General features: G+C 37.3%; 1 protein-coding gene and 1 long non-coding RNA gene across 8 annotated transcripts in view; both read right to left on the bottom strand.

The window, feature by feature from the left end:
* The window catches only part of NR2C1 (nuclear receptor subfamily 2 group C member 1), a 49,867-nt gene that overhangs the window by 20,744 nt on the left and 8,624 nt on the right, over positions 1 to 20,499 (bottom strand). For 2 of the 7 annotated variants that reach the window (XM_069853383.1, XM_069853391.1), the window contains exons 2-4: positions 8,394 to 8,501; positions 3,463 to 3,693; positions 166 to 247 (exon numbers count right to left, since the gene is read on the bottom strand). In XM_069853383.1, coding sequence (XP_069709484.1) covers positions 166 to 247; positions 3,463 to 3,693; positions 8,394 to 8,465 — 385 coding nt within the window. In that variant the 5' untranslated portion in view covers positions 8,466 to 8,501. Of the gene's footprint in view, positions 1 to 165; positions 248 to 3,462; positions 3,694 to 8,393; positions 8,502 to 11,911; positions 11,988 to 15,955; positions 16,142 to 20,499 lie in introns of those variants that run through there. The other 5 variants (XM_069853355.1, XM_069853373.1, XM_069853363.1 and 2 more) reach the window with 5 other exon arrangements.
* On the bottom strand, positions 4,160 to 4,959 carry LOC138718882 (uncharacterized). Its single transcript, XR_011337152.1, has 2 exons — positions 4,336 to 4,959; positions 4,160 to 4,282 (listed from the first exon to the last, which is right to left on the bottom strand). It is a non-coding gene; the product is annotated as an uncharacterized lncRNA (long non-coding RNA).

The raw sequence follows: 20,499 nt of genomic DNA, 5'->3' as shown, positions 1-20,499 counted from the left end.
GCAATACTTAGAGTAATTCTCCATTTAAAGAGTAGTGTATCCTTTCTGGTTTTGCATGTATATATATAGATGTAGATGCATGCAAACTGTTACACAGCTTCAGAAGAATTTTGAAGTGTTTTTATAAAATTGCACCAATTTACACAAAAAAAAAGAAAAAAATACCTGATGCCTTGTCTCCACATACAACACACAGATCGAACACTTTATTTAGGCTCTGTTCATTGGGAGAGCTGTCTGTTAAGATCTGGAAAAAAGTGTGATATAATTTTATTTTTCTTACCATCAAGAAAGACTAAAATAAATCTCATGCTTGTTTTCGCTCTCAGATAGGGGATCATATCTACAAAGTACAAGGTTTCTTCGCTACATTTTACAGTCTTCGTAGGCACAAAGGAGCTACCTGCCATGCTACTGAGCTCCTTTTCAGGATGGAACAAGAACTTCAATACTTCCAAAAAGATTTAAAGATCTCATTTATTTAAATGTTACCACTGCAGAACGGACTGAGATTTTGAAAAACATTCAGCACTCTCATACTTTTATCTTACCTTTTGTATCCCCTAATGACTAGTTCATAGTACAAAAGAAACTGAAGCATTGAATAGATGGAACAAAAAAACCTCATGTAAAGGCTACAATAGCTACAGCCAGATTCGTTAATTCCTTTTTTCATAATACACACAAGTGGCGGACCAATAGAAAATGTCGTCTGGATGCTACCATTAAGTGGTTTATAGTTTGGCTTTCAGTAACAGTTTGACATCATTCATTTATTTATCTCTGGTACCTGTAAAGCTGCACTAAGCACATATTAGAGCCCCAGCACTGCAGGGTGGGCGCTGCAGCCTTCCATAAATAAAGCACAGCAAAAATTCAGTTTAAAAAAAGGAACACGCATATCACAGTTACCAACTAAAGATCATCTTGACAATTACAAAAACCAGAAAAGAAAAAATTATTCTTCCCATTAAAAACAGATCACAGTTTACAAGCTTTAAGAATTTCTAACTTCTCCTGCATCTTACTAGGAAGTCAGATACTCTCTCTTTGCATATTCAAAACAGGACCTCTGATACAAGAAAAAATACCCTATCTTCTACAGAGGAAACGAAAAAATCACTGTTTTTTTGAAAGTCTGCAAGATAGTATATATGATATGCATGAGAATACTTCTTTCCAGTTAGCCTTTGCTAACAATACTGTCACAAAAATTCAACTATTAAGTTATCTTTTAATATAACATCTTTTAAAGAAAAATAATAACAATGAATTAAAAGAATACTAACCTTTCACTCCTTCCTAACCTTTCATTCCTTCCTAACTTCAATTATTAACATCATGTATTTTCATGATATTATATAGAACAGATATAAACAAGTCCTTCCATAAATGAAACCTGCAGTGAAACACGGAGTTCCACATAAGGAAGGACCACAGAATTTGGCCCATGCAGAGATAAAAATCCCAGAATCAGAGAACTCATCAACACAAAGAATAAAACTGATTATTAAGATGAAGAAGAATCACTGAAAGTAAATCAGATGATGGGAAAAAGGGCCTTGCCAAATGAGTCAAAGTAAAGACAATGTACAATAAAGGAGAGGGTTTTTTTCAGAGCAACTGAATGAGCAACACAGGTGAAGGCTATGGAAGAACAACAGAAAAGGCAAAACTGCAGGTGAGAAGATCATTTAGGGGAGAAAATATGAAAGATCCCAAAGAGGATGCAGTTGAACAACAAATTAATGGTACTCTCTATTTCACCTACTTTAAGTAGAGAAAAAAAATCTCTACCCATACATATTGACTGACAACATTTTGCGCAAACAGCACAACCAGAACTAGAGCTTTTAATTTGTTGCCCAGACTTTCCCTATACCTGAATTTTGCTCTCTAAACCAGTGTGGCAAACTTCACATCTGTTTTACACTTTTGCTGAGGATTACTTAAAATACAAAATGTATGATACCATTATATATGCTTGAATGCCTCTCCACAGGACTGACTTTTGTTACTGCTCCCCTGTTCATAACAATCAAATTCTTTGGAGCAAATTTGCCATTTGCAAAAATTTGTGAGTTTCAGAAAAAAAATATGTAATATATAACGCAGAGGTATGTTTCAGGCTTGCAGTGAATCACAGTAGTGGACTGGCTTCCAGAAGAGCACAAACTAAAAAGATCAGGGGGTCTTCAGTTCAAATACTTGAAAGAGGATGTCATAGCGATTTATAAAAACATCAGAATCTTTTACAGCTGTTTATTATAGTGTAAGAGACACTACTGAACAGCTCTCTCAATCAAATCATCTAAAGTATTCTTTGCAGAACATGCGATTATACTACAGGATGTTATACAGACCAAAGCATATATGGTCTATATCAATAACAAAAATGGTTGTGAAGTTTAGCAGCAGCTATCAAATACGACAGTTTCACTGCAATCTTCAAATCAGGGCATTGCTCTAAATCATCAGCTTAATGGAATTGAAAGGCTATGCTCAGAAGGATCATTATTTACTTGTCTAGTTTTCAGTATTTTTCGTTAAGCAACCGTTTCTGGCCATTATTTAAGTCTCAGCTCCTGGGCTCCATGGGCTGTAGCTACCCCAATGTTTCCTGGCCTGCCACACTGATGTATTTTAACAGCAGCATAAATGTACGTGGGTAAACAATGCACAATAACTACACTTCAGCTGGAGCACACTGATCTCCTTTATGCCGAAGGAGCGCACATCTCCCACGTCTTCTGTGCATGTTCTTCATGCTACTCACATCAGTGCTATCCCATCCTGGCCACAGGAGGATATGGTGCAGAACGCCTGGAAGTTGGAAAGTGAGGACTAAGGAAGCAGCATATAAAATGTGCATGGGAGTAAGGTGCATTGGGGACCAGTTTGGGAATTTACAACCCTGCCTGGTTGTAGTCGGAGGTTAGTTAACTCAACACCTGTAGTATTTATTACTTTCCCACCTCCACTAAGTAATTCACTTCCCTACTAAATAGTCTCCCTGAGAAACTACCTGCGAGTACAATTCACACAGCTGAACAGTAGTTACAACAGTGTACAAAAAAGGAAAACAAGCATAAGGAAATGTTAAGTGATAAAGACAATGGAGAAAAGAGTATGTTTTTCAATAACACATGAAAAGAGATGTAGAGTCAATGAATGAGAAGTAAAAAAAGACAGTTGGTATGGCAGGAGCTAGAAATGACAATATAAATAACAGTATTCTTTCTGATGTCACAAGTCAGCGTATACATTTTAAAAGCAATAAATTTACAAAAAAAAAGAGGTTTCTTCATAATTTCTAAGTATCCACACTGAGTCCTAATGCAAGGAAAAGCAGATTGTTAAAAAAAATCAAAAAAGGAGAACCCAGACAGACATATTTGGAAACAAAACATCTCTTCTTTATGCCATTTGAACCAAAATTACAAAATAAAGTGGATTATCTACCTGGATGTGTTGTGCAGATATATCAGGGGATGCAAAAAACAGTTGGTTGACACCTGCAGCATCTGGAGTTGCTAGGATAACTTTTCCTGGAGTGGAATCTTGTCTGGCAAGGATCACCTTGCTTGGGGTAGAGCCATCATGATTTGTTAAGATGAACTGCTTTCCTGCTGAGCTCTGATCAAGTGCTGTAACAATCTGAATCTTCTGGCCCGTCTGCTGATCTGTGACAATCTAATAATACATTTATCTCAAATTGTTATGGTAATTTAAGTTCACCTTTGGGCCCCAATCTGGGCACTTGAAGAAAACAGGAAGTTTGCGTTTGACATTTGTGAAGCAAGATTGTCTTCCCCTCTGTCACACAAAAGTGAAGTAAACCCAGGCCAAACCTCAGACTTTCACTGTATTTGAAATGCATTTCAATCCAGGGTGCTTGAAGTCAAAACCCGAGTTCATACTCAAGTTTTACAACTGGCACATGCTGTTGCAGTACTGCTGAAACTCTTGACAATTTTTGCACCTGGAATTCGAGGTACGCCTGTAACTCAGCACTAGGACACATCCAAAAAACTTTTTAAAAACACAAATGAAGACTTCCAAGAGAAAAAAGTAAGCATCGAACAGCAAGAAAACAAATGATCTTGTTGCATCTGTATATACATTCTAGGCCTCATTTTGGAGAGGTCTTTTTATTACATATATAATAAGTCAAACAGAATTTCTGTCCCTGCCATTTATTTTCTGTTTTTAAAGGAAAAGCTTGTTTCATGTTTCATTTCATAATTAAGAACAGACCAGCAGACTGTTTTTTCCATTTTATCTCTATTTTCAGCACAAATACAGAGGAACTTCACTGAATAATCCTCCACTAACCTCTATTTTTCAGCACAAATACAGAGGAACTTCACTGAATAATCCTCCACTAACCTCTATTTTCTGCCAACGTTGTCAGAAGATTATAAACCTCAGAGAAAATAATCAAGATTCCATGTATCTTCCATTACAAACCTCACTTTTAGCCACTTCCTGCCTTTCTCCATCAAAATGCCAATAAGATAACTGCCTGGTTTATTCTTGAGACTGAGGAGAATCATCCTACACACATTGTTTCCCGCAATTTTTGAATTACAGGTCAATAAAATAAATCTTTTTTTTTTTTTTTAACTACAACCAAACATTTACATCTATCTGTCCATAGCTAACATTTATATAGTCCTTATTACTCATGAAATTATTTATTTCATGCTCTAACACTTATCATAACTAGTTTCATGTAATTAGAGCAGCACTATTAATTATATTTTTTAGGTGAAGAACAGGGGCACAAGGAAGCTGAATGAGGCATAATTTCACACAAGCCTTTACCAGTGTTGCTACTGGACCTTCACAACCAGCTTATTACTTTCTCTAAGTGTTGAGTATACTTAAATTTGCATCAAAAACCTGTATATAGCTTATTTTTTAAAGTGATAAGCAGTGAGAGATAGAAATTGTAGAGTATCTAATTTGAACAGTTATACATCAATAATACCACTTTCAAATATTCAGAAATATACAAAAGGAGTATGTTTCTTTCAGATGATCTTTTGCTGTTAACATTTTAATGGATCAAATTTATTCTTTTTTCTCTGCAGAAGAATAATAAAAGCTTATTTAAGGGAGAAGTTGAGGTAAAACGATAATTTCAGATGCTAAAGATATAAGGAAAGGAGGTAAATTATCGTTAGATTTGGGGTGTAAGGTGGGAAGACAATACAAAACCCCCACAATGGTTATCAACATGATTAATACAGGGTTTCCCACTCAGTTTTCTCAGATATCCACAAATCTGGGACTACAAATGACTACAATATTCCCTTATTTCTCCTTTTAATTCCTTTATGTTGGTTCTATATTCTTTAGAAGGCAAACGTCCTTGCCCTTTTAATTCCCTTCTTTGCTAAACTTCCTTCCACTTTTCTTTACATACAATCTTTATTTCTCTTGTGTCTTTCCTGGCTATTTCCAAAGTAGCTTCCCCTTCTCTCCAAACACATCTACTTTATTTGGATTAGGAGAAATTCAATGCATGTTGTCATCAATAATGATAAATAATGAATACGATGTTGTTTCTTCTTTCCCTATTATAATTTAAAAGTACAACTATGCGTACACCAAAAAGGCATATACTTGATCTAGGTAGGTTTATACGAAGTATAGAATAAAACTAACTCAAAAACCAGCATATTCCAATAGCGAACATACAAATTTGAACTACAGTTGAAATGATTTTTATATATATGCTAATTTATCTTTTTCCTTATTGCAGTCCAGCTCCATATTTTAAAAAAGGTATGTATTTGTAGATAAATATGGAAGGACAACCAGTAGAAGAACCATTGCTACTTCACACAATTCACTTCACACCTATTTAACAGTGTTCCAATTCTTTACATGGCTTCCTGCAGTTCTAGGAGGATGTCCATGTAGCTTTCACTACACGAGATAGTAGGTACAGTGCTACAATAACACCCCTACAAAGCTATTCAATCTGCACAAACCGTTTCTGCAGCTGACAGAGGCCTAAGAGCAGTTTCAACAAACTGGCAGAGTCTGTCTGCAGCTGACCACTTATGGCCATACACCTGCAAAAACTCCACCTACATCGCAATGGGCCTCTGAAAAGTGGAGCAGTTCACCAAAGTTTAACAACTTGCAGTACCTAGGTGTTTACGTAAGAGGAAAAAGTAATCAAAAATAAAATCATTTATCTTCTCAAGGGAATCCATTCAGGGCTCAGTGACAACACATTATGTTTCTTAATAATCTGAAACTCAGTATCACTAAAGGGATAATATTATAAACCAGGAATATATTCAGGATTGTCTGCTTAATTAATACATTTTACCCCACGTATTTCATTTAAGCACCTAATGATAATGAAGGATGGTATTTTCCTTTATTGCTTTTAAACCTTACCCGTTAACAAATTTTGACTTCCATTTGAACATCATTTCAATAAAGAAAATACCTCAGTAATTCTGTGCTTCTATTTTAGAAAAAAAACCAACGTCTACACACAGAGGACTCAACCACCTGTTTATAACAGAGCTAGTTTTGAAAAGAAATGTCTGTTTAACAACAAATTCAACTCTACAAAGAGTGACTAATGAAATATGATTTGAAGTACATTTTACTGAGGATTTTGTATTTCGAGATTTCAAATAATTACTTATGTTCATTTAAAAAAAAGGAAAAATATTGATTGAAAATATAAACTAAAAATGAATAAATTTAACATCTGTTTTGAACATTTCACTGAGTTGTATTTGCTCCTACAAGCTACTTTACTCATCGCTTCAATTCTGCTTTGAGGAAAGCTTTCATTACTAAGTTCTATTTCAAATCTAGTTTATTTTTTATATTGGTGACATGTTTGTAGGTGCCTGTTACAGGAAGAATGTCATTCCACTGAGTGCCGTTCCACACATATGAAGAGAGAACAACCGCCCCAAAGCGCTTACCATCCATTTTGAAACAAGAATCAATGAGCATGGTGATAAAAGACAAGGGACAAAGTAGCTGGGTTAGAAACAAGTGATTTTCCAGCAACACGAGATAACGACTAACTATATAAAGGTCCTAAAGATACAATCCTTCTGTGTTCAGTATATTTGCAGTAATTGATGCCTAAGCAAGTGTAGTTCTCCTCTCTCCCCCAAAAAGCCGACACAGAAGGGTGAGAAGTCTGCCTCTGCTTTTGAACCAGCAGGACTGTCCAGCTATTCAACAATAAAAGCTCAGAGGTTTATGTGTCATCGTCTCACATTCAGACCTTGGTGCTGAAAGCACATTAAATAGCTTCACACGTGGACATGACAGCATACAGGTGTGAACAAGGAACACACAGGGTAAAGTGAAGGTGGTTAATTGATTAACGGAATAAAAGCTACAGCTGTACCAAAGTGCAGAAAAGGAGTGGAGGCAGCTGAAAGAGTAAAATTCTACTGGATAGATAAGACCCATACTGTGACCAGAGCATCGATGGGGGTGGGAGGGGGATAAAACAAAACAAAAGATCATGTAGGGAGGGGTCAGTTGTGAAGAGTCTTGGAAGGCAGGACAAAGCTTGAACACAATGCACCAAAACAGGAAAAAACAGTGGAAAATACTGCAGAGTTAAGCCAGCGAAAGAAAAAGCAGTCAACATTATACTAGCAGCCGGCTCACTTAAATTAGAGCGTTTCTGTATGCAACAACATGTATTTGAGAATATTTTTTTAATTTATTCTGCACTTGATATTTTTCTCTAGCATAACATTTAAAAATAAAATGTTTGCAAGGACTTGCACTGACTTTTTTGGGATAAAATATAAAATTCTATTCCCCAAATCTTCCTAATCTCCATATACAGACATCTAACTACATACATTGGCGAGAACTTCTTCTTGAACTGGAGATTATGACTTGGCCAGATTATGAATTAGTATATTGGGACAGGTAACACTGGCTGGGACAATCATAATCCAGTATCCTTCTCAGACACTAGAAGGATAGAGACATTAGGTTGCCCTGCATTTTTTCATGACTTGTATCAACAATATAATGGTGTACATTCCTTCCTCCCTGCTCCAAAATGTTTCTACAAATCAGTTGAATTACCAAATCTAAAAATTACTAGCTTTTAAAGAGACAAATCATTGCAGTATTGGGAGAAGTCTTTTTCTGTTCCGTGGTTAATATTTTTTGTAAATCTTAAAGTCCTTATGAGAAATAAAAAAAAAAAAAGGAGAAGTATTGGAATGATGTTTTATTCCTTTTTATATAGAGATGTTATCTGCCACCAAGGGCAGAACATTTACATTTCAGCAAATAATATGACACAAATAAAAATAATCACATAAGAAAACTGGAAGAAGCTCTGCTTTTAAAATGTATCAGATGAAGCGTACCTGGATACGTTGTGGTAAAGAGAGGCCTGAATCTGCAGGGACTATCTGTATTCGTTGTGCCGTCCCATCCATTAGTGTCTGTGTAACAGCTCCCTGGGAATGGGAAATCTAGAAAGAAGAAACATATGTAATAAAAGACAATGGATATATTAGGTTGGTGCAAAAATAATTGTTGGTTTTGTCACTGTAAACTGTGCTGCCTACTGTGGATTAAACTTTTATTTAACTGTGTTCATGTTGTATGTAATTTTAAACCACAAAATTTGGTACTGATTTTGTTTTCACTGTTTATTCTTTTCCATATTATGCAGTCAAATTAATGATGGGAAAAACAGAGATTTGAGCAATTGTGTTGTATTATTTCAAAAGAGGATGTAAAGGAGTAGGAACTGCTAGCAATATCAACCAAGCATTTGGCCAGGGGACCATCAATGATGTACAGCTCAACATTGGTTCCAAAAGTTTTGTAACAGAAATGAGAGCCTTGAAGAAGAAGAGGGTTGCGGACATCCTTCTGCAATAGACAACAATCAATTGAGGGCCAGTGTTGAGGGAGACCCAGGCAAAGTAACTTGAGAAGTTCCAGAAGAACTAAACACTGATGATTCAATAGTTGTTTGACATTTGCACCAGACTGGAAAATCAAATAAGCTTGACAATTGGGTGCCGCATAAGCTGGATGAAAATAAAAAAAATTGCCCCTACAAAGCCTGCCCTGCACTTTTGTGCAACAAACCCAATCCGTTTCTGATTGCATTGTAACATGTGATGAAAAATAAGATTCTGTATGAGAACTGACCGTGTTCCGTGCAGTGGCTGAACTGAGGTGAAGCACCAAAACACTTTGCCAAACTGAAGCTGCATCAAAAGAAGGTTTTGGTCACTGTTGAGTGATCAGCAAGTGGAATCACCCACTACAACTTTTTGAATCCTGACAAAACCATCCCAATATTTAGATGATTATAAAAATGTTCCTCTTCAACTGCTCCTCCTTCCCACCCCAAGAATTAATTTAGAGAATATCTATCTATTTGTAGTAAAGGTTTTGTTTTGTTACAGGTTGAGAAGCTTTTTCATTCCTCCTGCATCAGCTTCCTGATCTTGCAGCCACAACACCACATAAACACCAGTATCAGCAGAAGAATGGAGGCAAGAACAAACAGCTGGAGGTATGAGAAGGGAAAGGAGTGATGAGTAAGACTTGATGAGCTGCAGAAATACAAACTCTCATCAGCCTAAATTGATACTGAAATTTAACCCAAAAAGGCATTACTTCTGGTAGCAGTCTTGGCTCTTATAACCTACTTGCTCCTATCCCTTCAGCTTGGCAGGTAAAACTGGTGGGCTCATCATTCAGTAATCTGGAATAGGACACTGATACAGTTTAAATAGCAGCCTAGCAGACAGACAGACAAACAAGGAATATTCTTAGCATGCATCAAACCTTCAATCCAGATCTCCACAACGCTCAGAAGCAGGCACATCAGAGCAAACGAGAGTGGGATTAAGCTAATGCGGGATTGCTTAAGCTGCCAGCAGCATCAAAAGAAATGCTTGTCAAACTACTGCCCAACATTTTCAAACACTGCTGTTTAAAAATGTCTGGTTTTCCATGAGTTTGAATACTGTGCGTATTTAAACAATTTACCCACTTCTTTGGTTAAGTAAACGAAGCATTTCTTATACAGCAACATTTACAGTTTGAAAGAGATACTTTCAAGCAGTAAAATTCTGCATCAGCCTTTCAAGTGACATGTACACGTGATGACGCATAAGCAATCAGTGTTTTACGTGAATTATCTTTGCTTTACAAAATAAGCTACATATTCCAGCCCTGTTCTACCTCTGCTCCCTTAAAACATCATGATCAACGTGCTGCGTAAGATAAAACTGCTCTTAGATGCCACAAAATGTCAGCTTGACAGTTTTACTTCTATACAGAATACAGTTTTTTAAATGCAGTTAAGAAAAAAGTACTGATAAGAACAACCACGATATTTGTTAAAAGTTACATTTTGTATATGTATGACAGACTCTGCTTCAATAACTGCGTAGCTTTCCTCTGTTACTGTTACCTGGCAGGACTGTAAAGCCAAATCACCAGGTCCCTGGTGTACCCAACCACAGATTAAAGAAAGATTGCTGCGAGCTCTAGATAGACGACTTCCCTACATAAACAAAGGAATGGGATCTTGAAGTAGACACATGAATTGTCTGACACTCAGCACAAGATGATCAGCAGTTGGCAGAATTTGAAAAGAGAAACATATAGGCAAGACTATACATTCTCTTTTTAAAAGAAGTTTTGCCTTTATGCAAAAAAAATCCTACATTAACAAAAACACATTTGTGAACATCATAATAAATAATAATTTTGTGTTTTAAAATGCTTCATGAACAAGAAAAAGTATCATAAGAAAGCAAAACCTATGTCACCTCTGACCATTGTTTCAATGAAACACAGGAGCACTTTCCTTTCTCCTCAGAATCATAGAATAGTTTGGGTTGGAAGGGACCTTAAAGATCATCCAGTTCCACCCCCCTGCAATGGGCAGGGACACCTCCCACTAGATAAGGCTGCCCAAGGCCCCATCCAACCTGGCCTTGAACACCTCCAGGGATGGGGCAGCCACAGCTTCCCGGGGCAACCTGGGCCAGGCCTCAACACTCTCATGGTGAAGAAATTCTGCCTTATGTCTAGTCTAAATCTGTCCATCTCCAGTTTATACCCATTGCCCTTGTCCTATCACCACAAGCCTTTGTGAATAGTCCCTCCCCAGCTTTCTTGTAGCCCCTTCATGTACTGGAAGGTCGCTATAAGGTCTCTGTGGAGCCTTCTTTTTTCCAGGCTTAACAACCCCAACTCTCTCAGCCTGTCCTCACAGGGAAGGTGCTCCAGCCCGCTGATCATCCCTGTAGCCTCCTCCGGACCCGCTCCAACAGCTCCATATCCTTGTGTTGAGGACTCCAGAACAGAACACAATACTCCAGATGAGGTCTCACAAGAGAGGAACAGACGGGCAGAATCACCTCCCACAACCTGCTGGCCACACGGTTGTCCGCCTGGGCTGCGATCGCACATTGCAATAACAAAATTTACTAGCAATAACAAAAATAACAACCGAAGCAATTGCTTAATTGGAAAGTAATACCTATCTGCTGGTAACTCTCTTGATTGTAAATTTTGTAACTGCAAGTGAACAAAAGTAATTATATAACCAGACAGCTCTCTGAAGACCACTACAGACCCACAAAGCAGAGCTGAACAGTTAGCCACTTACTGGAAACTCTGCTAGATTTTCCTTAGCTTCACTTCTGTGGGGCAAACTTTGGCAAAAAAAGACTCTGCATCATAACTTTAAAACAAACATAATAAGTTATTCTAGCCTTCTATGGGAGAGTCTCCAGAAGCTTTGCGTGTACTAAAACGTATATTCCCTTGTGATTTTGGCCTTTGCATATCAGTCTGTACATTTAATTATCCACTGACTCTTAAACAGGACTCAAAATTTATGTACCTCTCCCACTTGCTGTTCAATAATTTGATGGGCCAGTTCCTCTATGGTTGCCATGATCTTTAACCACCAGAATTTCCTGTCAAAGAAAGGAAAGAAGATGCTTAAGATCTATAGCCTCAATAGTAAATATATCTTGGGGAAAATATAATATACAAAATTGAAGTATGTTCATGGTTGTCTGAAGGTGACATCCCTTCAGAATATAAAGTTTGATTATACTACAGAAGTAATAACTTATTTTTTATTTGTAAACTTATATATTTTTTTATTCAAATGACTCACCCTGAGACTTCCTATTTTTTGTCCTCTGCTGTCACAAAGAGCAAAAATATAATAAGCTCCCTGGGAGAACAGAAGTGTATTACTGACCATGACATCAGTAGGGACAGAATTAACATCTTAAACACTGGAACAGAGCTAATTTTGTTAATGTGAATTAAAGGGGGTTAAGTATAACTTCTTCTGAACCCATACTCATTTTTTTAATATTAACAGGAGTGCCTGAAGGTAATTTTTGTAACTATTAAGAGACATTATTTGGGAGGCAGAAAATACACAAGTTTAAAAAAAGATGCTGTTTTGCCATCAGTATTGTAGTTACACCATAAGAAGTCCAAATCTTCTTAGGAAGAATTTTGTAGGATTTAGCAGACACTGCTACACTAGAGCAGCATGAAGTATTCAGATGCGCACCTTGTTTGTCTTGATATCAATTTATAAATATTCACTAAGCAGCACTTAAAAGGTACATACACTAATTAAGAAGCACTATAAACAATTTTCCTGACAAAATCTGTTAAAAATACTGTAGTAGCTACTTCTTCTATGAACAAGACAGTACTCTGACATTACAGGATTTCTCCATTAACTAGATTTGCTTTATTTCAACTGGAGTTATGCAGCCTTGCCTTTGCAGTCAAAGTTATAAGGAAGTTTAATACCATCACACATTTTCCTGTATGAACGCATGAATAAATGTTGTCAGTCTAAAAGATTTTTTATACATTACCAAAGATTGATTAATTAATTTCAGAAACAGGAACAAGGCTGCATAACCACATAAAAAGTTAGAATGCTAATGCAAGTAGTTAAATATGTAGATAAGCTGTATATAAAAGCTAGGTGGTTTATACTCTTTTAATTTAGCTAGAACTTCTAGGAACTATCTCCTGCCCCAGAGACCTCTAAACTTTCAACTACGCAAAGAAAAAACTAACTAATTTTGAAGCTCACTCTGCTCTTAAAATTGGAAGGAGCGATCTTTTTTGACTGGAGCAAGAACTGCAGACCTCGGAAGTATGCATAGCAGTACGCTAAAGACTGATCAATGTGTGGAAGGGAAGACTATAGAAATATTTGGGTGCTATAGACCGTTCTTAATCACTCACCAGCACGCTGCACTATTAGTTAAATTCAGACAAAAGATGACAGGCATACAAATAAAACATATGAGAATGAAGCTTAGCAGTAAAGCATCATCTCCTTAGAAGATCTAATAAATGGAGCACTCTATTAACTGACTTCTGCACACAGTAAGCTGCAGCACAAGCACTATTGAGAGAGCACTTAAATTTTCAAGACAGCCATTGTACTTTATCAGATGTTTTGTTGTTTTTTTTTTAATAAAATATCAGCAACAAATGAGAATACAGAAGAGCCTGGCCTTTCAGTACTCAAAGGGGCCTACAGGAAAGCTGGGGAGGGGCTTTTTATCAGGGAGTGCAGGGAAAGGATGAGTGGTAACAGTTCTAAGCTGAAAGAGGGCAGATTTAAAATAGATATCAGGAAGAAATTTTTTACTGTGAGGTGGTGAGGTACTGGAACAAGCTGCCCAGTGAAGCTGTGGAAGCTCCACCCATGGAGATGTTCAAGGCCAGGTTGGATGAGGCTTCGAGCAACCAGGTTTAGGGGAAGGTGTCCCTGCCCATGGCAGGGGAGCTGGAACTGGATGATCTTTAGAGCTCTTCCAACCCAAACCACTGTATGTTTCTAATACATTGCATTGCTTACACACATGGTGCCAGGAATTAATAATACTTCATTAAAAAAAAAGAGTGTGACATCTTCAAAGCAAATTAGAGAACTATTTAATAAAACAGACACTTCTGGGTTAGAAAGATACTTCTTGCAGAGTTATTTCAGAAAAAGACCTTCTGCTTTGTGGCAATCTGATATACCAGACCTAGCGTGTGTATGATAAGCATTTGCAAAAACTTACAAGTAAACTAAGGAAAATGCTGAAATTCTAGTCTGATCTCAGAGCTGATGCTACTTTGAGTGGGTTTTGGGCTAGAGACTTCCTGACATCCCTTCCTACCTGGAATATTTCATTACTCAAATATGTACTGTTTTCCATGCCATACAAACAAGAGTTGCTCGGAATTACTAAAAATCCCCAATATTCTGCAAGTAGTTTGACTTGTAAAATCTTCCACATAGGTCTACTGTGCAAATATTATCAAGGACACAATAAATGAGTATCTAATTTTAAAGCCTTACTTCACTAAGCATCTAGTTTCAAGAGCTATGCATCAGAAACCTTATTTTGAGCAGTTCAAACCAGGAGAATACATGTTCCCCTGTGTCATCCTTTTGAGACAGTAGTGACATCTGCCACTCCGCAATCACCATCTCTAGCATCTTCTACATTATTTTACCAAAAGAAACTAGACCACAGCAGTATTATTTTCCCATCAGAAAAGCCACCTCTATAATCCTGCCCATAAAAAAAGTATATTTATGACCTTCTCAATGTTAGTGATAATTACCAATGGAGCCTATGGCTACTTTAACTTTATTTTATGCTTTTCTAAAACTCTAGTGGTTTTGCCTGCAGAATTAGCATGTTCCAACAAGAATACTGAATACTAATTATTACTGCCATAGCTTTGTTGCACCAACTCAGCAGCACATGGAAACAAACAATACAGTACAGTAAATAGAAAAGCTTAATTTATTGTTCATCTAGTAAAAGCCTGAAGCCAAATACTGAACTTCCACAGAAGGCAAAATGCAGAAAATACCTTTTGCAGAAATTGACTCAGACAGGAAGAATAAAAAAATTTCTCACCTATCACGCCTGAGGCACTGCAAAGTTATAATTAAAGATTACTTCTAATGTTCTCTCTCATGCAATTACTTTAAATTAACATATCGACACACTAATATTTTTGCCACAGACTCAATACATGTAAGACAGAGAGCTCTGATTACTCCAAGCCTCTATGAGTACTTTGTCCATAGCCTTAACAAGGAAGAAATGTTTTCTCTTTTTAATGTAGTAGATTCATTACTACCTTACTCAAAACAATTCTGTCACCAAAAGGGCTAGGCATAATTTATCTCTTGGCCTGAGTTTGAACCTTGCTCTGTGCTGCCAGCACTGGTACATCTGTGACTTCACAGACAGCAGCAAAGTTTTATTTTTGTCCATGTCAGTTCTCAGCCCAAGGAATGATTTGCATCTGCTTTATTACCATGCAAACACTAGTGCTGTACCAATGGTGGAGCGGAACAGCAGATCAGACCTCTCCTCAGCAGCAGCTGAAATTTAAATTGGTTTAAGTCATCTGAAGTCTCCTTTACTACTTTCCCACAGCTCTATAAATTGTTGTGAGATGAGCCTTGGAGCTTAAATACACTTATTTTCGATCTTACAGACTAACCTGGTGAAGAAACAAGAAACGGAGGATGACAAAAAGCAACATACAGCCACAGAACAAAGCAGGCAATGCTTGCAATGGTCAAGTAGCCTAGTAGAGACCTCTGGTCCTAAGTCAAAGTATTGTACAATTAGGAGATTGACAAGGATCTATCTTATTGCCTCACCCTCTATTTCTAGGAAGGAATTATTTTCTAATTATGAGAACCTTAATAGCCAAAGCCACACTTAAAATCCATGCAAGGAAAGCAGTGCAGTTATAAAAGCTGCACGCACATGAGCTCATGTATAGCTTAACCCTCTATTCTCTACTAGAAATACTCTTCAGCACAAGTATTTCAACCTCTCAGTAAATTTTAGTCCTCCAGTCAACAGATACTGACCTTTTCAAGTCCCGCCACAGAACTAAATAGTGTCTCATCTTTAAGATGTCGGGCTTTTGTGTTCTCTGCCATACTGCCAAGTCCTCACCAACAGAACGGGGAGAATTTGCTGGTTACAGAGGAATTCAGTATTGGTGCTAACACCTGTCTGTAACAAGATCTCTTTCTTGTGAGCACGATGAATGGCTAGGAGAGAGAACAGGAATTTTTACATTATTAATTGAGTGGATTATTAATTCAGTGTTATCAAACAGAGATAATAAAATATTGAAAACACTCAGCTCCCTCAAATCCAGAATTAGCCATAGGCATCCTTTATTCTTGTTAGAAGCAATGTAAGTATTCTCTGTTTTACATTTAAGAGCAGTGGAAGAGGTTATCTTTAAAAAAGATTCCTTGTCTTGATGATGTATTATTTTTGAAGGAATTTTTGCAATGAGAAAAAAGTAGGAAGGAAATTGGAACAGAATAGAGGGTTACTTGACCACAACCTCCAAGATGTACTAAGTTGTGGCAACGCAGTCTAAATGTTCCCAAAATAAGCAAAATTAAAGAAAACTCAAAGGGCAGTGGGGTAAGTAAATTCTCTGACAGTTTAGAATCAAAATGCTTTAAAGGTGATGATAGCTAAATAAAAACCTAATGAAATTACAATGGACTCTGAAAGCCTAACTAGATCAGTATTCCCTAAACAAGCAATACTCCTCTCCTTCCCTAGTCAGAAGAATTCTACTCGTTAAAAAGATTTTCTTGGAAACATGCTTCTCAAATCCAAGAAAGAGAAATCTGTGCTCACTAGAGCTTCAAACCCAGATATTTCTGGTCTTGAAGAATATCTTCTTTCCCTTCAAAGCACCTGCAAGGTTTTTTCTCCACAACTGCAGTCTTTAGAGTATGAGTTGTAAATGGCACAGCTCTCAGGAAAAAAAAAAAGTCCTCAACAAACACTTAAGTGTCCATCATTGAGGGTGCACTTCTGCAGTGCAAAGATGGACCTTCAGAACCAAGAGGTGTGTGTTTTAAGGAATTTCTTTGCACCTGATAGTTACTTCTCTGAAACCATTTGTGACTGCCCTCACAGCCAAGATGTTTTAGTAAAACAAGTTACCTTAGAAACGGAAAGCAATTTAAACTAACATGTTTTATCTTGCAGTAAAGCAGTAAAGGAATAGACATGTATTAAACTATGATGCTCCAGCCATAGGAAAACCAACTTTCAGAGATGCATAAGCCATTAGAAGTGACTTTTTGAAGGTTTATGTAAAAGAGCCATCTGCTTATTTGAACTAGACTTGTGTGAACAAAGTACTTCAAGCATGCAAACAAAACTGAACTCTTGTGATGAAGAAGAATGTGGAGAATTGGTTGAGGCTCTCCTACCTCTCCACACTGCCTGGAATAAGCACAAGAAACTCTTCTGTCCGTGGATACAGAACTAACTGTCAAAGCCAGACAAATCATCTGAGCATGAGCACATGGGGCACACACAACAGAGAAGGAATATAGTCACTTCAGTAAGAATCTGCAACTACTGTGGTCAGACCACAATAAAGAGTTGCCATGTAAAACCAACAGAATATTTTAATCGTTTGCACAGACTATTAACATGTTGTTTCCTTAACTCAGACCACTACTTAAATAAAAACCTTAACACTCTCACTTATTGCTACAACTGCATTACTATTACAGTGTTACTAGCAGCAATAGATAATTTCTGGAGAGAAGCTGGTAGAAATGCTGTACACAACAGCTCTTGATAACTTAGAACATAGCCCTGAAAATCATGTTGGTAATCAAGAAAAATACTAAGCAAACTACCTTTGACAGGGAAGTATTATAACCTGTATGCAGAAATCAATTGTGTAGAAAAATATCACAATGAAAGCATTGTGATAGCATGAAGTGGGTAGGCATGTGTGTGTACATATGTTAGAAAAAAATCAATTTCTGGAACTTAAGTGGGATAACTGAAGAGACAGAATTTTTTAGTAAACCCTTACAATCATTACAAAAATCTCTGACTAACACAATAATGAGGCTCTTTCCCAGATATAATTCATATCACGACCAACAGAAAACTGCTGCATTAAGGAAGAGCTACAAAAGTAGTGGTTTTTTAGTGTTTATAACAGTGATTGATGCATTAGAAAAGTGTCCTCGGTTTTTCTGCATTTTCATGCAGGCATTAGAACTTGGTGATTTGAGTCCTCCTTTGATGTGACATTAATCATTCTACTGGAGTCTTTTTAGAAAAGCTATCACTTGAACAAAAGCAAGTGGGTATTAGCTCTTCACATTTTTCTGTTGGAAGATTTTGTCATTCAAAGGCATCACTAAATAATAATAAAAAATACATATAGTTGAGGTTTTTTTGCATGAAGCACCATCGTTCTGGTAAAACCCTACTTATTTATTCCATTGCAAATTCAGTTTTTCAGGGTATTGAGCTTGTGATTACATGTTTTTGAGGATACATGGCAGAGGTGTAAAGTCGTTGACTTATAAATGGTGATTAACACATTTAAGTAGAAGCTGTGAAACTTTAATTGCTTTGACTTGCCAACTGTTAGGTCCTATTTTAGGCATAAAATGTACTGGTGCTTTTACACTGTTGCAATATTGCATTTTCAGTCTTCTGTAGTGAAACAAGCCTGTAAACAAAACTAAACTGGTTGTTTAAAATAGACGAATACCAATATATCTCTTTGGTAATTTTGTTTTTTAACACAGTGACTTCTTAAGACTGATGTACATCAGGCCTGATCTATGCTGTTATACTAATTACCAGGATATGGTCTTATGCTGGCTTCATTTCAGCAGCTGAAATTCCTTTGTGTACAGAAGAACAACTGGCAAATTAATACTTCTTAGCAGTCAACCCATTACAGCTCTTAAACACCGATTCAAATTCTTAGAAGCAGAAAACCAGTCTGAAACACTGGTGAGGCTTTAACAGTGGTCATAAGAAAAGTCAGCATTGCTCAAACACCCTACTGAATTAATCATAGAATGGTTCGGGTGGAAGGGACCTTTAAAGGTCACCTGCTCCAACCCCCCTGCAACAAGCAGGGACATCTTCAACTAGAGGGGGTTGCTCAGAGCTCCATCCAACCTCACTTTGAATGTTTCCAGGGATGGAGCATCCAAGACTTCTTTGCACAACCTGTCCTGTTGTTTCACTACCCTCATTGTAAAAAATTTCCTCCTTGTATTTAGTTCAAATCTACCTCCTTTTAGTTTAAAATCATTGCCCCTTGTACTGTCACAACAGGCTCAGCTAAAAAGTTTGTCCCCATCTTTCTTTTAAGTCCCTTTTAAGTATTGAAAGGCTGCAATAAGGTCCCCCTGGAGCCTTCCCCAAGCTGACCAACCCCAGCTCTCTCAGCCTCATCTTCACAGGAGAGGCAGTCCACCCCTGTAATCATTTCTGTGTCCCTCCTCTGGACCTGCTCCAACAGGTCTATGTCTTTCCTGTGCTGCGGATTCCAGAACTGGACACAGTATTCCAGCTGGGGTCTCACCAGAGCAAGGTAGAGAGGAAGAATCATCTCCCTTGACCTGCTGGCCACAGTTCTTTTGATGCAGCCCAGCTGGCCTTGTGGGCTGCAAGCCCACATTGCCAGCTCATGTCCAGCTTTCTGTGTTAACCACAAGGGCTATGCTTTCTCTGACCTTCCTTTTCTGGCTGGCAGACCTGTAGAAGCCCTCATTATTATTCTTTGCATCCCTTGACAACTTTAGCTCTAGCTGTGCCTTGGCCTTTCTGATGTCAACCTTACACAACAGGTACTCTTCCCAGGACACCTGTCTCTGCTTCCACTGCCTGCACATTTCCTTCTTACCCTTTAGTTTGATCTTTAGAGATCCCTGCAAAGAATTAAGTGGAAAAAGTGTGTCGCTATTATTAGTTCTGTTATGTAAACTTACAAATTTAGTGTGTTTTTCATGTTCTTAAAAGCTTCTTTTCTCAAGCTACTCCAGGCAATATTCCCAAAGGCTGAATTGTTTCATGTGAAACGATAAATATATTCTAAACTTGGAGTTATCTGAAAGGGGGAAATATAAATTGAACACTTTAGAACAAAACTTCATTTCCTAGTAAAGAAAAAGACTTAAATGACTATTGTCACAGTCCAAGTTTTCATCTTCAACAACTGGAAGTAATCTTCAAGGTGTTCTCATCTAATGTGAAACTTTCTGATTTCAGAAACGCTTCTTTTTTTGACACTTGTCCAAACTATGCCACACATCTTCAAAGGACACATCAGGTAACATAGAAGAAATATTTTTATTGCCGGTATAGGCAAGTAGTAGATAGAGTCAAATAATTGAAGGTTTCTTGCTTCAGAATGCTTTGTTCTCCTTTCCAAGGGAATGAGACAAATCGAGATAAACCAAACTTTATCCAGATGTTTGTTAAAGACTGCTAACCACATTTATATTTCCTTTCTAAAGTAATCTAGAATGACGAAATTATAAGAGCTGAAATTAAAAAAGAGACCAGAGAAAACAACATGAAAAAAACTGCATGTACTTTTAGGATC

The sequence above is a fragment of the Phaenicophaeus curvirostris genome, chromosome 1 (assembly GCF_032191515.1).
Source record: "Phaenicophaeus curvirostris isolate KB17595 chromosome 1, BPBGC_Pcur_1.0, whole genome shotgun sequence".
NCBI classification, from domain to species: Eukaryota; Metazoa; Chordata; class Aves; order Cuculiformes; family Cuculidae; genus Phaenicophaeus; species Phaenicophaeus curvirostris.
The sequence above is the reverse complement of the archived record's forward strand: the minus strand, read 5'-3'. Positions and strand labels throughout refer to the sequence as shown.